This window comes from Metopolophium dirhodum, chromosome 2, assembly GCF_019925205.1.
Source record: "Metopolophium dirhodum isolate CAU chromosome 2, ASM1992520v1, whole genome shotgun sequence".
Taxonomy (NCBI): Eukaryota; Metazoa; Arthropoda; class Insecta; order Hemiptera; family Aphididae; genus Metopolophium; species Metopolophium dirhodum.
The window spans coordinates 13,948,596-13,963,149 of NC_083561.1; the positions used below are offsets into that span (position 1 = coordinate 13,948,596).

General features: G+C 26.7%; 2 protein-coding genes across 7 annotated transcripts in view; one reads left to right on the plus strand and one right to left on the minus strand.

Moving 5' to 3' along the window:
- Positions 1-14,554, plus strand: part of LOC132939579 (ADAMTS-like protein 1) — a 204,014-nt gene that overhangs the window by 6,639 nt on the left and 182,821 nt on the right. The window lies entirely within an intron of this gene.
- On the minus strand, positions 1,016-8,090 carry LOC132938500 (mucin-2-like). 2 transcript variants are annotated; one of them, XM_061005368.1, is made up of 3 exons: positions 7,774-8,090; positions 5,759-5,848; positions 1,016-3,536 (listed from the first exon to the last, which is right to left on the minus strand). In XM_061005368.1, the coding sequence occupies exons 1-3, from the start codon at positions 7,868-7,870 to the stop codon at positions 1,852-1,854; spliced, it is 1,872 nt and encodes a 623-aa protein (XP_060861351.1). In that variant the 5' UTR covers positions 7,871-8,090; the 3' UTR covers positions 1,016-1,851. The 2 variants fall into 2 exon arrangements, with proteins under 2 accessions (XP_060861351.1, XP_060861352.1); XM_061005369.1 differs by lacking the exon at positions 5,759-5,848 and having other exon boundaries at positions 1,020-3,536.

The window sequence follows — 14,554 nt, forward strand, 5'->3', positions numbered from 1 at the left end:
TACAGCAGATGTTGAATGTACCTCGTCATTGACTAGTTCACTGTAATGGATGTATTAAATTTGAATTCAATGATAAATCATTGAATTTGATTAAAAAAGATTCTGAGTGAAGACGGTCTAACTTTTTGATAGGTAACCAAGGTCACATGCCAACAAATTATTTTAGTAATAATATTAATATTTTAACAATTAATGTTCTAATTTTTTTTCCCCAATTATTTAAAAAAGTACTAAGTAATTTAAAATTTTTATCCACTGAAGTATAACTAGATCCAATTTACTACTAGAAATATATCTCAAAGTTAACAATCTGAGCATTTTTACTACTAGATTACTTAATTATTAATAAAAATTTCTTCAGATACAAAAAATTAAAAAAAAGCACACATCATTGTGAATTCAATATATATTCATTGCTCTGCTCAGAATCTAAAATAAACGAATTATTAAATTAAAAACATCTTAAGACTAAATTAAATAATACAAATTTAACTCAATTTAATTTTGCTGAAATTATAATTATAATAAATAATGGTTCTAACTGGACAATATTTTGGACGTACGTCTTTATTTTTATAATCTGTAACTTCATAAATGTATTAGCATACTATTTTATTAATATTACTTTACCATATACTGCTCTAGTGACCTAGAGATTGAATAAGAAGTGCATTATGCATTATATCCATTTAACAGTATGCATGTTAATTGAGACTCAATTAACATAAAATTATTATACTTAAGTCTTAAATATTGATGATTTAATTATTGAAATATTGTTAATTATTATTAATACACCTACCCACTACTATTTATAATATTTTTTGTTTTAATTAATATTAAAATGTTAAATAATTTTGAGCATTAAATAAACATTGTTTTAAATTTATAATGAAGAAATTACTGATATATGTTATTAAAACAAATTTAAGGTATGTTAGGTACTACCCTAATGATTATTAATTCGACATTAATCTGTTATAACGGGTACGTTGTAATTTGCAAATACATTTATTAAAATACCATTATTTTTTTTAATTCTTTAAATTAATTATATTATTTAAAATAACACATCTATTGTGTTTATCCAGTTGGAGTTGTATGCCAAAAATTGCAAGATAGTTTATATTTACGCTTCCACACAAACTACTAGACTACTCCAGACAGGAAATATGACCCGTTCATTATGCGTATTTTGCATTATTATAATATATGAGAAAAAGTTCGAAGAAGACGTTTTTATTATATTGTTTATCGCCATTAAACCGTCTCAATGTTTAAGAGCGGAAAATGTATATAAATCAACAAGCCTCCAGAACTAATAGCAATGACAGATTTAACATTGATATTTATAATAGTTAAGGGTGTATAATACTGTATAAACTTACAATATAATATACTAGTAAATTACACAAGCTTAAATAAATATGAAAAAAAATTGTTCAAAGACAATTCTAATAATAGTATAAAATATGTATTTATTATAGTTATTAAATATAATTTTAATCATAATTGGATGACAATAATATTTTTAAGATTGTATCATTTAGTTGTATTCCAGACAAATATAACGGAGAAGAAGACAGTATCAGTCACTGAGTATGAAATCATGATATACAGACCACCTATGACCTTTAATTAAAAGCCATAAATACTGAAATATAATATTATGTAATATTGTAATATAATTATATATTATTCATTGTTTAAAAAAAAATTAATTGCATGCATTATTAAATAGGTAGCTCAATAAAATATACATAAAAAAATATTATATATTATTTGTTTAATTTAAAATGGTTTTATTATAGTAGATACATCACTATTCACTACATTCTTATTTCTAACTAATTATAGACCTAGTAGATAGTTTTTAATTGATTTTACTATATATATAGCATATGAAGTTTCACAGTGGTAATGATTATGTAAAAATTCATGGCATAATATTATTTCTGGTTTTTTCGTAGGTGAACTTGGAATGGAAAATAACGGTGAACTTGGAATTATTGTTGTAGTTTCTGTCACAGATGTACTTGGAGGTATTGTAGTATCAGGTGGTGAAGGTGGATGTGTGCTCGAAGCTTCAGTAGTTTCTGTCACAGATGTACTTGGAGGTATTGTAGTATTAGGTGGTAAAGGTGAACGTGTGATCGAAGCTTCAGTAGTTTCTGTCACCGATGTACTTGGAGGTATTGTAGTATTAGGTGGTGAAGGTGAAATTGTGCTCGGAGCTTCCGTAATTTCTGGCAAAGATGTACTTGGAGGTATTGTAGTATCAGGTCGTGAAGGTGAAAGTGTGATCGAAGCTTCAGTAGTTTTTGTCACAGATGTACTTGGAGGTATTGTAGTATCAGGTGGTGAAGGTGGATGTGTGCTCGAAGCTTCAGTAGTTTCTGTCACAGATGTACTTGGAGGTATTGTAGTATTAGGTGGTAAAGGTGAACGTGTGATTGAAGCTTCAGTAGTTTCTGTCACAGATGTACTTGGAGGTATTGTAGTATTAGGTGGTGAAGGTGAACGTGTGATCGAAGCTTCAGTAGTTTCTGTCACAGATGTACTTGGAGATATTGTAGTATCAGGTGACGAAGGTGAATGTGTGATAGAAGCTTCAGTAGTTTCTGTCACCGATGTACTTGGTGGTATTGTAGTATCAGGTGGTGAAGGTGGATGTGTGCTCGAAGCTTCAGTAGTTTTTGTCACAGATGTACTTGGAGGTATTGTAGTATCAGGTGGTGAAGGTGAACGTGTGATCGAAGCTTCAGTAGTTTCTGTCACAGATGTACTTGGAGGTATTGTAGTATTAGGTGGTGAAGGTGAACGTGTGATCGAAGCTTCAGTAGTTTCTGTCACCGATGTACTTGGAGGTATTGTAGTATTAGGTGGTGAAGGTGAAATTGTGCTCGGAGCTTCCGTAATTTCTGGCAGAGATGTACTTGGAGGTATTGTAGTATCAGGTGGCGAAGGTGGATGTGTGCTTGGAGCTTCAGTAGTTTCTGTCACAGATGTACTTGGAGGTATTGTAGTATCAGGTGGCGAAGGTGGTTGTGTGCTCGGAGCTTCCGTAATTTCTGGCAGAGATGTACTTGGAGGTATTGTAGTATCAGGTGGCAAAGGTGGATGTGTGCTTGGAGCTTCAGTAGTTTCTGTCACAGATGTACTTGGAGGTATTGTAGTATCAGGTGGTGAAGGTGGTTGTGTGCTCGGAGCTTCCGTAATTTCTGGCAGAGATGTACTTGGAGGTATTGTAGTATCAGGTGGCGAAGGTGGTTGTGTGCTCGGAGCTTCCGTAATTTCTGGCAGAGATGTACTTGGAACAATTGTAGTATCAGGTGACGAAGGTGGATATGTGCTTGGAGCTTGTGTAGTTTCTGGCCAAGATGTGTTTGGTGGCATTGTAATATCAGGTGATGACACAGTCGACATTGTGATTGTAGTAATTTCAGTGGATGGCAACAGTATAGTGGTCTCTATAGTGGTCATATTATTTTCTATTGTTGAAGCTTCCATAGTTGTCGACACATTGTAATTTTCGTCTACATTTTGAAACATGATATAAATGTATTAAAACAATATTAATGTTTCGTTCTATACCTAATAGTGTTAATCATAGTTTTATTTTTATTTTTTATTAAAGTATTTGAATTTTAAACTAATTATTAATAAAACTTATTTATACCAGGGACCGTCTCGAAATGAACTTCTGGGAACCCTTTGAATAATGGAAACTGGAACCTTACTGAATTCTTTGTTTATATTTATTTTAAAACCGGAACTTCACTGGGGTCTGTGACTGTTACTTTTAGGTAAAGGTTTAAAACAAAATCAATTTTTTGGACAATTGGCGTGTTATATCTTAAGATTCGTCATCGAAACCGGAACCGATTTTATTTAGGCTCTAAACTCTAATTTAAAGTGTAAAGTTTCCATAATTTTGACTGATAGGATTATTATTTATTTTATAGGATTTAAAGTTATTCAATAATGCATTTAATAAAAAATTTGAGTTGTTTTAATACTTGTTCATATTGTCAAATTCTATTGTAAATAATTAAAAAATTATCAAAACATATTTTGAGGAGATTTTGGTTTATTCAACATGTTCCTAGATTGAATTTGATAGATCTATATTAAACTTAATAGTAGATAATTGATAAATTAAAAATAAATAAATTTATCATAATATGTATAAATATGAATAGTTTTTGTGAATTTACCATGGTAAAAAAACTAATAATATAAGATAATCATTTGTGTTAGATCTGAAAGTATTTATAGAGCACACAAATTATGTTCATAATAAATACAAATATTTGTTACTTATTAACACGATTATCAAGGGTTGTGCCCGTTTCAATTTATATTTATTTTTAAGGTTCCTACCTATACCTATTTATGTGAATTATGCATTTATTTTTTCATTCCCCACTCATTGGACTACAGCAGTATTTAATTGTTAGTAGGTACCTATAAACGACATTATATTTAAATCAACTAATTTTCCATAACGGAACATAATATAATAAATAGTACCAGACTGTCTTTGAATATCCCATCCCCATTCATTATATTAAACTATTATCCAAGTAGTTATTATTTATTACCTAGTTATTTTAATATTTTTATGAATGAACATTATTTTTTTTTACATTAACTTAATTTATTGATTGAAGTTAATGGTATTTCTTATGTAAATTTAAATTTTTTCCATACATATTTAATTTATTTTAAATTTAGTTTAAAAACTGTAGTATACTTAACTTAATCGGGTTAAGAAATATTATTAACTTTCACAGCGTTGACAATTATTAGTTGATGTGTTAAAATTCAGGAGATTTTGTGTTGATCTTTTGTATCACAGTTAATTTCACTTCGGTAAATACCTCAGTCAGGAATAATATTGGGAAAATTGTGTTTCGAGTGAAGTAGGTAGGGTTAAATCTTTTTTTAAATATTTATTCAAAAATCAGATGACTAGTTTTTAGAAAACGATTTTAGTTCAAAGCTTAACGATAGTTCATCTATTAAACGTATGCAATAAATGTAATTATGTAAGTACTAATAATAATTCTAAAGTCTAATATTAAGTAAGTATATATTATAAGTTATATTTTAATTTTAAATGTATAATTTTAAATAAAATAACACGTATGAAACTATGAACACAATAGCGTTGTAAAATATGAGTGAGAAAATGAAATCACCAAAGTCAAAAAGTTATTGATAAGTGGAAAGTATATAACAATTTAAATAATTCTAGAAGTTAACAATATTAAATGTCTGCAGTTCACAAAATGTGTTATAAAAAAATATAATTTAAATTTAACTCTTTACCTTAACTAGTTACGTCTGGGTCTCCGCTAATTTAATTACTAACTTAACTTACCTAATTGTTTTTTTATTGAATATAAGATCAATGAATTTCATTTTCATTTTAAGAAATTAAGGTAAATTATTTTGTTTTCAATTTTATATTAATTTGTTACATTTCAATCGAATGTTTGGTGTAAATTGTTTAGATAAAATTAACTTATCGAAAATATAATTAATAAATATTAACAATCGGTGTTAAAAATGGACTAGAGTTATTATTCTTGAAGAGTGATATAAGTCGAAAATTGTATACATACAACTGTATCTAAGAGTAGTATACCTAATGTCCAATACTAGTCGATTTTGATAATGTATACTTTATTAGAAATCAAAATTTATATAATAATATAATAACAATTTATAAATATTAAATTACTATACTTACTGATTGCCAATGGTGAAATTATATTTGTACCTACTGAATTCATGCGTTTGAATATGTTCATTTTCAGGAAATCAAAATGTTTAAAATGACCTATTGAAGTTTATAGATGGTCAAAATTGTATAAGACACATAATAATATTATGATTAACATTTTATTGTATAATACTATACTAGTATTTAAAATTAATATTATAGTACCTATTTAATTTAATGTCTTTAATACCTTGTATTCAATAATATTATGTTTAATATTTCGCAATTGGATGTTAGAAAATATCATAATAGTCATATTACAAACAAAAATATTTTTAGGTATTAATGTATTATTACTTATTACCTAGTTATTAGCTATTAGATACAAACAATATTGTTATTTTTTTTTGTGATGAAAAAATCAACGAAATATTAAAAAGAAATACCGTAGGTACTAACCCTACATATATCTATAGTTTGATATTGGTAAAAATAAAGTAGGATAGTGTCGTTTTGGACAAAAAAAAATAACTCAATAAAAAGATTAAAAAAATGTTTGTTAAACTATTAACTTGTAACTTAACTATAAGTATATCAACAATTAAATTAACTTTTAACTTTTTCTTATCAACGCTCATAATTAATTAACACCAATTAACCTAACCGAGTTAAGAAAAAAACATTAACTTGCCCAACATTGAGTGTTCGTGATCATTTTATCGTAATGTATTAGAAACATTTTTTTTTCGATTAAATTCTCTAAATGACTGAACTTTTGTCATCTATGTTGACACTTAGTTGTGTTAAAAAAACTTTGATTTTTTTTATGATTAATAGCTTCATTTTTGAGCGTTTAATCTACAACAACTTTACAATATATTCTGGACATAAAATAAGTAGCTATAATCAGTCATGTACATAGACAGTCTGATGGCATTACATATTTTCTAAAGTCACTGTATCATCAATTGTGCCTATATATAATTGATACTCTTTTTATATTAAATACTGAACTCTTGGAAATATTTTTAGCAACATCTATGTTTATGGTTTCTAAATAATACTAATATCAAAATGATGCCTAAATAACTGAATTATTTTCTCGACCAATACATTTTCTAAAACGAATATAAAATTATAAAACATAGGTAATATTGTATAAAAAATACTCATTAAAGAAATAAGTCGTATTTTTGTTATTTGACAATTTACTTGAATCAAAACTTAATTTTAAAACGTTGAATTTTGCGATGAATGAAGTTTTCATTTTATTCAATAAATTAAAAATGTCATGATGGAAAAAAATCATTTTGTTCATTGTTTAGTAAGTTCTTTAACGGTAGGTACATCATAATATTACTGTCAAACACTTAAACATACAAATTTGAGAAAATAATTTCTATTTGACTGAGTATTATATTATTTGTATAAACATACATTTTATGAATCATGACTTATTAAAATAAATTTTCAATTCACTTAGGTACGTACCTATATGAATGAGTATATATTTTATTAATTTAAATTAATTATTAATTTTTATTTAATTTTATATTTAACTCATTACAATTGTATACAATAATTATTATATAAATTAAATATTTCTAAATAAACCATATCAAGAAGTGATGATCTTCAATTCAATAATATTAATTCTTTTATTTTTTTTTTAACTATATAGTTATGTTACACAAGATATTTAGAACAATATTTCTTCTCTTTCAAAGCATTAATTACATTTTTTAAATTAGTAGGTAGGTATATTTAAGTACTTAAATATATATTTTAGGTACACATTACACATCATAGATGGGCAGATAGATAGATGGATAGGTATTTTACGCCCCAAATGAGAAAAAGGCACATAGTTTTGTGATATTAGATTTAATTTAATTTGACGTTCGTGAACTACTGTTTAATAGTATAATCTTTAAACTTTAAATTAACGGTGGAAACAATTTCAATGAACTTTTTTATATCGTATACTAGTTGATGTAATATGGTTAGTTATTATATTATTATACTGTATGTGGACTACTTACCTTTTACTGGATTTGCAAAACTTAAAGTCAACACGGTTAAAATTAAAATGCATAGTACAAATAAAAAGTTAAAACGGCACATATTTGTCGACGGCATAATCGCCGTGATCGACAACAGTGATCAAAAACTGGAGCGTAAAAATATTAATTTTTTTTTTTTAAACGAACGAACGAATTAGGCGGACAAAATATTTTAACAAGAGTCCGGTCCGATATGTACGTGCATGAAACGATTGACAGACTGCAGACACAACACATTTATCATATAGCAGGTACGTTGGGCGTGTGGGCACCTGCGTGCAATAATTTTCTCCGAAGTTCGCTCATTCAGATATGAGTATTACATCAAGAAGGAAATATGACAAGTCCCCGTATAGACGTGTGTTTTTTACCGAAATGTAATCTATAAAAATATAAAATAACCAATATTCAACGTAAGAAAAATAATTGCTATAAGTCACGTAAAGTAGAAATTTTCGGTCTTGCGTTTTGTCTTCGTATCTCAGATGACGTATTATTTTTAACTGTTTAATATTAAAAGACAATAATATGTCAATGGTTATAACTTATACATATATTAATATTTTGAAATTTATGATGACAACGATGCTATCGCTATAGGACAAATTATACATTTTTATTAATTGACAATTTTCAATAATAATAGTTTCAATATTAAACGTGCTCATTTTTTAGAAATACAATTCAATGATTTGTAGGTTTTATGTTATTTTATCGCAAATCTAAAATATTTTATTATCATTAAGTAATCAACTAATCGTGTAACATTGTTTTCGGTTTATACATTTCATATGCAAATATTCATTTCTCACGGACTAAAGTGTATTGTTTTCTGTCTTATGTCATCCATTCAAATAAATAAAATAAAAAATAAAATTCGATTTCGATTAGATACTTCTGTTTGCAGTACTCTGTAGGCAGCCTGCACTGTCTCGAATAATGCAATTTATAACAAAACAGTTAAATGTTTTAGCATATAAATTATATATAATTTCATCGAACTGGCGATTCTGGTTTGTGTAAACATTATATTTTATGTTTTTTATGAACTTTTTATTTAGTCGATGGTAAACTTTAATAATAACAATACAAATATTTCAAATATTTTAAAATTACCTTTCAGTTGAAAAATTACTATGCTTATGAAGGATACTTCGCTTAATATTTTTAGATTATAATAAAATATTGGGTTTACAACGATATGGATTTTTTTTAGTAAGTTATGTATGTGACCAATTTTTTGTTAGACGGAGTGCTCTGAAAGTTTTACATAGGTAACAACTTTTTAAATTGAAAATTTCATTTATCGCTGGTACTTTGAACGTTTTTTGATTTTCAAAGTAGTTTCCCTGAAAATAATAAGTAAAAGTACCGAAAAATTTAGATAAAAAAAAATGATAAATGTGTTTCTGTGTTTAGTGATAGTTGGATTTTAATAATTTAAAAATAATAATGTAGACTTGAAATAAAAGTCACGGATAGTTTATTTAAGAATAAAACCAACATTGTATAATTTTTCAACAACATTATAAAATAGATTTTTGTAGACTTGTAGTTTTTTTCCAATTTTTCTTTTCTGAAACTTGACATTTTAATAAAAGATCAAACATAATTATAATATTATGGTATATCAAATATGATATTTATAGGTATCTGCAAGACTCATGTTGAATCGATATGTTAAAACTAAGTTTGAGACATAATATTTTACATATAATTATTTTCTAGAATGTATCTTGAATTTGAATGCGTTTTATATTAATACATTTTATTTCGTTCGCTCTAAATTCTCAATTTTACAGAATAATATTATAAACTAGTTATTAGTTATTACCTATGCAATAGTTGTATAAACAATATTTCCATAGTTCAAAATGAATATATGTAGGTTAGTACCATATTACAATTGTTTGATCATACGCCATGAAAAAAATAAATATTTTCCTAAAAGGTAAATGGTATTTTACTTAAATAATAATAATGATTTTTAGTAAATCGACTTGATGAAAATGTAATACTATTCTTAAAGGTAATATAAATATTTATGTTTGAGCAACTGGCTATTTTACGGAAAGTATATATAAAATATGCTGTCATTAAAACTAAGCAAATGAGGAAACTTTTTGATTGGAATCAGTTATTATAATATTTACAAGTCAAAACTTGTCGATACGCATTCTTCAATTTATTATTGTTCTCAAAGAATAAAAGCGGACATGTTACGTAGATAATTTATAATTAAATTTTATTAATGTAAAATAAATCTCAATATTGCATACGAAGAAATTCAAAGTCAACAAAGTAAATCATGTGAAATGTTGTTTTAGCTCGGTGGATATAATAGATAGGCACGTAATGGTCTTTTTTTGTTTCAAGTTCGTTCATATTTAATACGTTTAGAAAAATGTTGATAGTTTTTAAGTAATTTAGAGTTGTTTTTATAAGTTATAACCTCAATAGAAAACTTTAGTACTTGATTTATATTACATAAAATAGATACCTGGAAAATCAAATTATTTATTCTATGCTATTTTATAATGTATTTTATGGTGTGTGTGTGTGTGTGTGTCTAACTATCACCATATGTAAATCCGCGAATGAAATATTGGAAGTACAATTATAAGTATAATGTTATACTATATGTATGCCAATCTTCATGTTATACTATATTTATGTTGTTATTTCGCTAATTCCGTCGTAATGTTTCAACTGAAAACTTTGACTTGTTGTGTGCTTGGAATTATTGTACATTTGTACTACTTATAAATTATAAAGAGTTAACTAAGAAATCGAATTATTTATTCGGTGTAAGTATTTTATAAAATAGGTTTGTATATTACTACCTATGCCATGTGTACCTAATGACCATATATTATGTAAATCCACGAATGAAAATATGTCCTAAGTATATAATTCTCTACTATATTAATATTATATCCATTTACCTACTTATATGTATGTTGTCATTTCGCTAATTTCGTTATAACGTTTGAACTGAAAACTTTGACTTGTTGTGTGCTTGGAACCTATATCGGCTATGTACGTGCGTAGTGTGTACGTATTATTATCTACGATGGATTACAGCGATTCCGTATCGTTTTTAGTGCCGAGTTCCGTGTAGGGGTACATAATATAATATTATGTGTATATTATTATTATTTAGTGTGAAATGAACATATTACTGCTGCAGTGGCTATAACGTAACGAACCAACAATATAATAGCCGTGTGACCAGTGACCAGTGACCACGTTAACGTGCATTAGATGTATCATTTGCATCACACTGGGTAAATGATATTATGGTACAACAGTGCCGTAGAGAGACGTGTCTGAGTAATTGATTTGCTGTCAACTCTAATCCCGTGATAACAAAAACGACATCACACAGAAATAACACTGTTGTACGATTATACGATATAATATATGTATATACAGTCGTTTTAATGTGATAATAATATTAAAATATATTATCGAAAGATAATTTTTATTTTTAGTTCAGTTATTATAATTTTAAATTATAATATTATTGTCAGTATATTATAACAAATTGTATGACTTTAATATTATAATTTTATAGTCTTTATATAGTCATTATCGAGGAGTATTTTAAGACATCGTTGCAGTGGATGTTATTTCGTGAATTGAAACGTGTATCTATTTAATGAAATCTAAATGTTCTATAGTACCTCCATAATACAATATTGTACTTGTTATAACTTTACAAAACAGAGTGGTTAAGCTTTATGCTTATTTTTTTCTAGAAAAACACTTCAAGAGTTAAAAATAACAAGGTTTTAGTACAACCAAAGTTTTATTTAGAATATATGTACATCCATAATTATAAAGACCATTCTTTATAATATCGTGCAATTACGAGGATTTCTTTTAGTTTAGATTCAAACAAAGCGTTCAATGTATTGGTTTTACGATGATGTCTTTTTATATATTTTTTTCGTGTCTGTCATCACATTCTTAAGTAGTAAAAATGCTTCAATTTTCCACTTTGAAGGTAGTTTCTAATATTACATTGACCAATGTTGCCTAATATGGGCACAAAGTAAACAAATTTCAAAATAATCGTGAAAACCTAAAAAAAAAAAGTAAAAACAGACATTTTTATATAACAGATTGCTACAAAATTGATTTTGTATTTTTATTGTAATTATAATTACTCTAGAAACTCTACATGTTTACAAAATAATTTTTCTACACTTGATATTGTTTTAGAAAATTTTGTCTCTTTTTATGCTAATTATAGATATTTTATATTTTCGATTTTTTGTTAAATTTACCTCGTGAATACTTTTGTTTGTAAGTAAAAAGCATACAAATTTAATACAACGTTCTCATAAATTGTTTTCACAGTAATTTTAAATATATCTTATACATATTTACACTTTATTTCATAAGTGTTTGTATTTTACATCATTCTACCGTATTATTATTATTTCTAAAATAAATAACCGAAAATGTGAAAATGTCACATGGAAACGTATATAAAAATCATCTGCTTAGAATCGTGCCTTAAAATAATATAACCACCACCAAGCAAACAAAATACAAAACTTATGAATTATGATAGAGAAAAGGATTTTTTTTCGATTTCGATTTTTTTATATGATTATTCATTCTAATATGAAATCATGTTTCTTGTAATCTTTAGCGTACTACATACCTTTTTAACTGATAACATAATAAACATATTATTCGGATCACATTGTAGTCAAAACGAATATACCTAGCTTATCTACAATATTGTTCGATAAGAAATGGGTTTATTTTTTATATAATTTTCAAATTTATTTGATATTTTTATCATGACCACCGATGTCCATACTTATTACCTTACATTTTTATTTTCGTATATCCGAACGTCTTGAAAACAACTCGACATTCCGTTTAAAATCTATTGGCCGGAAGACATTCAAAGTCACTTTTGGTCCCAAAAATATCCTAAACGGATTATAACAGTAAAACGACCTATAACAAATGACAAACATAGTTGACCGTACCAGTACCGTAATAAAAGAGGAAAAGTTTTTAACAACTTTAGTCTATTATAGACCATTCCCGATGCTATATAAACTATGGTGATTCGGATTCTTAAACATATAAATTCAGGAATCGGACTAAACATTCATTGACTCCAATGCACCAAGTTAGGTCGCAATAATAATAGATTTTCAAGAAAAAGAACAAAACATCTCGGTACTTGTGGTTGCATGCTTGTACGGTGACCCACATATACGATATACGCAAACTTTTCCACACAAATAAAAAAAATAAAATGAACGCGAACAGTGTTCAACACATCAAATACAAAATATGTATTTAAAATATAAATATATAACTAATTCTAGGTATTTGTGTATTTAAAATTTGAGTAAAAGTTCGTTTTTTTCCATAAATTATTATTCAAAGCAATATATTAAAATTCCCTAATTTGTACTAGTTGTATCTGCCTACTATTATATGTTATCATATGAAGTGCTTTATTTCAAAAATAAAATTCAACACATCTAATTTTATACTATAAAATAATTGTTAAAAGATATTATATAGGCCTATGATTAAATAACACGATGTGTACAAAAATTAGCTTTGTATAATTTGGTCAAAGATTCCAGATAAATAAATATCTAAAAACACTGAGCAACACATTTTTTAAAACTGAAATCTATTATACTAATTTAATTTAGTTTTAAACTTAAAGAATGTATTGATTTTACTATGGAAATTTTGCTTTATTATTTTTTTGTTAACAGATTTTTCAATACACAGTAAATTTATATTAGTTTAACATAAAAAAATGAAATTTATCGAATTTTCTTATGTTATTAAGAAAAATAAACAACAGCACAGTGTACAAGGAGTTATTATGTTTTGACTAAATTAGACCATTTTTGTGCAAATTGAGTTTAACTCATAATTGTTTTAATAACATAAAGCACTCGCTCCCGCGGCCGCACACTCAACTATACAATCCACCAGTGCAGCAGTATAATATAACAGCACTTTATTTTATTTTCGCGAGTTCAAAGAAAAATAAACCCCAAAACTTAATAATCTTTGATTAACGTACAATTATATATTCGTCGTTTATATTGTACAACGAAACAAATAAAAAAATAATTAGTTTTTCCTTATTCAATTTATTTATTAAGTAAGTATATATAAGTTACGTGCGCGTGCTTTGTATTGCTTTAAGTTTCTAATTTATTATGAACCGACTAAAATCTTAATTTGATTAACCACTATGGAAGTGTTGGCTCAAAAACTATTAACGAACTAATATATTATTATTATAATGAAATATAATATGTGTGTGTGTGTGAGTGCGAGTACGCATTATGATATTATAGCTATAACCATCACATTATCTTGGTACTGGATTTTCCATTATCTCGGTTCATTATATATTTTTAATAGTCTTAGGCCATGCAGTAACAGAAAACTTAACAGCAACTTTTCACGTGTGTATATCACATTAAAAATTTGACCGTTTTGTCTCATCGAACACCAGCTATTATAGTACAGTATAATGCACACAATGGCTTATAAACTGTAATAACGAACTGTAAACTGAGGTAGATTAATGTGTATATTATAATATTAATAGATTGTATTTCGTCATAATATCGGTAGAAAAGTTGCTGGCTGTAATATTATGTAAGAATATCATAATGTATTACGTAACGATAAATATGTAAGGGTGATTCACCAAGCATGCTCACCCCATTTTAAAATTTGATAATGATTA

Bases quoted from the DNA above. Each gene is read 5' to 3' on its own strand.
- LOC132938500 (XM_061005368.1), bottom strand. From the start codon at position 7,870: ATGCCGTCGACAAATATGTGCCGTTTTAACTTTTTATTTGTACTATGC. The intron at 5,849-7,773 runs GTAAGTAGTCCA...AAACTTCAATAG, and splicing joins TTTTGCAAATCCAGTAAAAG to GTCATTTTAAACATTTTGAT. The intron at 3,537-5,758 runs GTAAGTATAGTA...TTCAAAATGTAG, and splicing joins AATTTCACCATTGGCAATCA to ACGAAAATTACAATGTGTCG.